The sequence below is a fragment of the Nannospalax galili genome, unplaced genomic scaffold, assembly GCF_000622305.1.
Source record: "Nannospalax galili isolate Female #2095 unplaced genomic scaffold, S.galili_v1.0 scaffold485, whole genome shotgun sequence".
Lineage (NCBI taxonomy): Eukaryota > Metazoa > Chordata > Mammalia > Rodentia > Spalacidae > Nannospalax > Nannospalax galili.
This window is the reverse complement of record NW_008354534.1, coordinates 206,225-210,413: the sequence shown is the minus strand read 5'-3', so window position 1 is coordinate 210,413 and position 4,189 is coordinate 206,225. Positions and strand designations below refer to the sequence as shown.

The window sequence follows — 4,189 nt, the reverse complement described above, 5'->3', positions numbered from 1 at the left end:
ATGCATGTATTGCCTGCATGTAGGTAAGTGCACCTGTGTTGTGCAATGCCTTGGAGGACAGAAGAGGCTGTCGGATCCTCTGGGACTGGAGTTACGGACAACTGTTAGCTGCCATATGGGTGCTGGGATTCAAACCCAGGTCTTCTGCAAGACCAATCAGTGTTCTTAACTGCTAAGCCATCTCTCCAGCCCCAGTACTTGCTATTCTTTTTTTTTTTTTTGTCTTTCTTTTTGAGACAGGGTCTCCCTGTAGCCCCCCAGCTGTCCTGGAACTCACTATGTAGACCAGGCTGGCCTCGAACTCACAGAGATCTGCCTGCCTCTGCCTCCTGAGTGCTGGGATTAAAGGCATGCACCACCACGCCCGGCTTCACTTGCTATTCTTAATACCCAGGTGTCCCCCTTCTTACCCGAAGGGCCTCTGCATGACTGTGCAGGCAGCGACTGGAGCCCACTGTCAGGATCCCTGATAGGCCAAACAGAGAGCATCCAGGGGCCTCCAGCAACGGGCCCTCCAGTGGCACATGGTTCACTTCAGGCTAGGAAGGACAGCAAGCTGAATTCTCCCACCCGCTACCACCCTTACTCTGGAAGGCAACAAGACCAGGAAACACTCCAGGGCCAGGGGTAGCTACGAGAATAGGGAGGGATCTCCTTGGAGCAGAGGCTGGAAGTCTCCTAGATGGGGAAGCTTCAAATGGAAGTCTTAAGAGCAGAGTCACTGAGGAAGGGTCTCCTGCTCCCTGCCCCTCTAACCTGGCCACTGTGATTGTAGAAGACCAGCCAGTGGGCGGGGCCCAGGAGGGAATTGCGGTGTCCCCCTTTCCGCAGGTCCTCCACTGAGAGTGCCTCCCCAAGGATCATGTGATGTCGCACTGTGTCAATGTCCTGCCAGGAAGGGGTGAGCTCAGAGTTTCCAGGACTGCCGAGTGCCATGGGTATCATGCCATTCCCACCATGTTCCTTTGCCTTCGCCTGGGAGGCTTACCCCATCCCCATAGCCTTACCAGGCTGCTGCTGTTTCCATGAACCTCCAGAGAGTGATTTGTGGGCACGAAGATGGTATAGGCCTTTGCAGCCTCAATCTGGGTTACCAATTTGTGATACTAGGAATGGGGGACAGAGGGCAAGGTATAGGGATGAGCATGTCAGTCCTCAGCTCCGATGCAGGGAGCCAGTCAGCCTCCTGCAGACCCCCAGGGAAGGCACACTCTTGCATGAGCTTCCCTTACCTGCAGCAGTTCCCGGAAGAGGCGGAATGAGGGCACCCCATCTAGTTGCTGCAGCAACCCCAGCCCAGCCTGGACATCCCCTTGTGCAGGCAGCAAGACCTAACATGGAGCAGGAGGAGCTGTTAGTTTGTCACTGCTCTTGGCTGGCCTAGGTGGTTCCCTGCATCCCCTCCTCCTGACACACCTGACTGAGGATGTGTAGGACACCATTGGTAGCAAGGAGGTCACCTATATCCACACTGGCGTTCTGCACCCAGACTCTCTGGAAAGCAGCAAACAGAGCTCAGCTCAAGTGGGTATTGATGTATGTGAGAGATGCCCCACCTGGCCCACAGCCTCAGGCTCCACCAGGTGAATGCATGCATCTTCATCAGCACCACATCACATCACCCTCACCACATGAGAGGGATGTGTGTGTGTGTGTGTGTGTGTGTGTGTGTGTGTGTGTGTGTGTGTGTGTGTGTTCAGGCATATACAGCCCTTAGGAAGACAATTGCTAGCCCAATAACACACTACCACCACCCATGTGTTCTAGGCACAACCTCTAAACCAGCTCTGGGCAGCGTCAAGGGACTCCAATCTTATTCCCTAGGAGCCTAGGTCTAGAGGGGTCTGTGAGACCACTCCAGCTCCCACACACGCGTAGAGTTCACTTCATACCCCACTGATGTTGTGAATCTCCCAACGTGTGGTGGGGTTCAGTGTGGCTACTTCCTGCCCGCTTAGCCTGGCCAGCTCCTCCTCTGAGAAGGCACCTTGGAGAAAATGGGCCCTGAGGGGTACAATTGGGAGGTTAGTGTGACCTACAAAGACCCTGGAACCTGGGCTTTCCCACTTTGGTGAACACAAAGCAAACAGATCCTGATTCTCCTTACTCCATGTGGGAAGGGTCCAGGTCCCACCCAGACTACCCCCAGGATATCCCACCTGACCAGGTTTGGGAGCATCTTTGGCTGCAACCAGAAGGCCTGATCCTTGGGGCTCAGCCTACGGATGGCAGATTCAGAGGGTACCAGGGTTGTAACTCGGCTGTCGGCAGGAAGAGTGATGCCAGCACTCTGCACACAGTGAATGGGGGTGATGAGGGTGGCTCTTGAAGATGCTAGTGGCGTCCCTGTGTCCAGGAAGACCTCATAGATTTGAGCCCCAACTCTAGCATTCTACCCTGTCCTACCTTGAACCACTGGAAGAAGGCAGAGAAGTGGGCATTCGCCTCCAGTTCCTAAGGGGCAAGAAACAGTTGAGGTCTGAGCCCTAAGGACAAATTCAAGGCCCCAAGCACCTGCCTGCCCACAGGTACATAGGAGGGCTCCAACACAGGCACAGGGAAGAGAGCACACCACTTACCCTGATGATGTCTCCATAGCAACTGAAACCATCACCCCCAAAATGAGGGGGACATTTGCAGACCCGCTGACCTCCCCCAACTGTCTGGCAGGTAGCCTGGTGAGGGTAGGGAACAGAGAGACACAGAAACATTGTCCTCCATTGAACACCCAAATGGCAAGCTGGACACCAGCTGTCTGTCCTCCATCTTTCTCTTCCCCCTTGTCATCCATCCCCCGCACCCTGCCTGTGCAGCCACCTATCCCCCACCTCCCTCTCCCGCCATCAGAACCCTTTCAATGGACCCAGCCTTGGTCCCCAAGATCATAGAACATTTGACATAAGAATCATCCCACTCAATCGTGATAAGCAGTTAGGGGAGCCAGGGCTAATTTAGCACCAAGGTGGCCCTGACCCACAGGAGTCTGGGCTTTTGAAAGAAGGCAGAGGAGCTGAGCATGATGGCATATGCCTTAAGTCCCAACACTTGGGAAGCAGAGACAGGTGGATCTCTGTGAGTTCAAGGCCAGCCTGGTCTACATAGTGAGTTCCAGGACAACTGGGGTTACAAGGGAGGAGACCCTGTCTCAGAAAGATTAAAAGAAGGAGGAGGAGGAAGAGGAGGAGGAGGAGGAGGAGGATGAGGAGAAGGAAGAAGAAGAAGAGGAAGAGGAGGAGGCAGAGGCTGGGGGAGGCAGAGATGCTATGGTGTGGGGACAGAAAGAGGTCAAGGGGCAGCAAGGAGCTTAGAGGGGCCAGAGAAACAAGGAATTGGGATGAGGTGAAACAGAGGGAGAGGCTAGGCAAGAGTTGGGGCTGGCTCCTGTAAGGCCCATGGCCTTAATGAGGAAGCAAAAGGCTTTATCCTATGATTGATTGAAGGAGCAGTAACATGGCTTAGAAAGACACCAGTGCTAACAAGACACGGAGATATCCAGAGAAAGTTGCAGCATGCCCTCCCTGGAGACCCTCCCCAGGGGCTCAGCACCCTTGCACCCTCTTACCAGGCTATGGCAGCCACCATTGCCAACCCGGCAGGGGTCGATGGGGCTACACTCATAGCCATCTCCAGCAAAACCCAGCTTGCAGGTGCATCGGCTCTGGGGAGGCCAGGGAACAGAGTCTCATCTTATTACGGGCACCACATCTTCCTCTGCTCCCCAGGAGGTCGGCCCACATCCTAAAGGAGTCCTGCCACCTTGCCCTCAGGAATCCACGCTCCACACTGGGGACCAGAGTCCCAAAGGGAAGACCAGCTTTTAGGGTGAGCATGAATGGCATTGACTGGAAGCTTCTGTGGAGACTGCACCACCCCCCACCCAGCCCTATCAGGGCCATTGAGGCTAGTGTCTTTTGGCAAGTGGGCAGGTGTCAACCAAAGCCAACTCCAGGCAGGGCAACTGGGATCCTACTTCTTCCCCTGCCACCTCCCTCTTTTCCCCTAACGATTACACCTTTTGGCTTGTCTACACTGCAAGTAAGTGACAAGTGAGACCTCCCACCAGATCTCAATTTTGGGGGGCATCCAGACCTACTCATTTAAAAACCTCAGTTCTGGGCTTTCCCCTTTCACTTCCCTTCCCTTTGCTTTGCTTCCCTCTCTTCTTCCTTTCTTCCCCCTCCCTCCCCCT

At 54.6% G+C, this 4,189-nt stretch overlaps 1 protein-coding gene across 1 annotated transcript in view; it reads right to left on the bottom strand.

The window, feature by feature from the left end:
* Window positions 1-4,189, bottom strand: part of Stab1 (stabilin 1) — a 31,871-nt gene that overhangs the window by 11,694 nt on the left and 15,988 nt on the right. The window contains exons 26-35 of the mRNA XM_008851784.3: window positions 3,563-3,658; window positions 2,580-2,675; window positions 2,407-2,454; window positions 2,160-2,290; window positions 1,893-2,004; window positions 1,417-1,494; window positions 1,233-1,331; window positions 1,008-1,106; window positions 757-888; window positions 411-539 (exon numbers count right to left, since the gene is read on the bottom strand). Of these exons, the coding sequence (XP_008850006.1) occupies window positions 411-539; window positions 757-888; window positions 1,008-1,106; window positions 1,233-1,331; window positions 1,417-1,494; window positions 1,893-2,004; window positions 2,160-2,290; window positions 2,407-2,454; window positions 2,580-2,675; window positions 3,563-3,658 (1,020 nt within the window). The remainder of the gene's footprint in view (window positions 1-410; window positions 540-756; window positions 889-1,007; window positions 1,107-1,232; window positions 1,332-1,416; window positions 1,495-1,892; window positions 2,005-2,159; window positions 2,291-2,406; window positions 2,455-2,579; window positions 2,676-3,562; window positions 3,659-4,189) is intronic.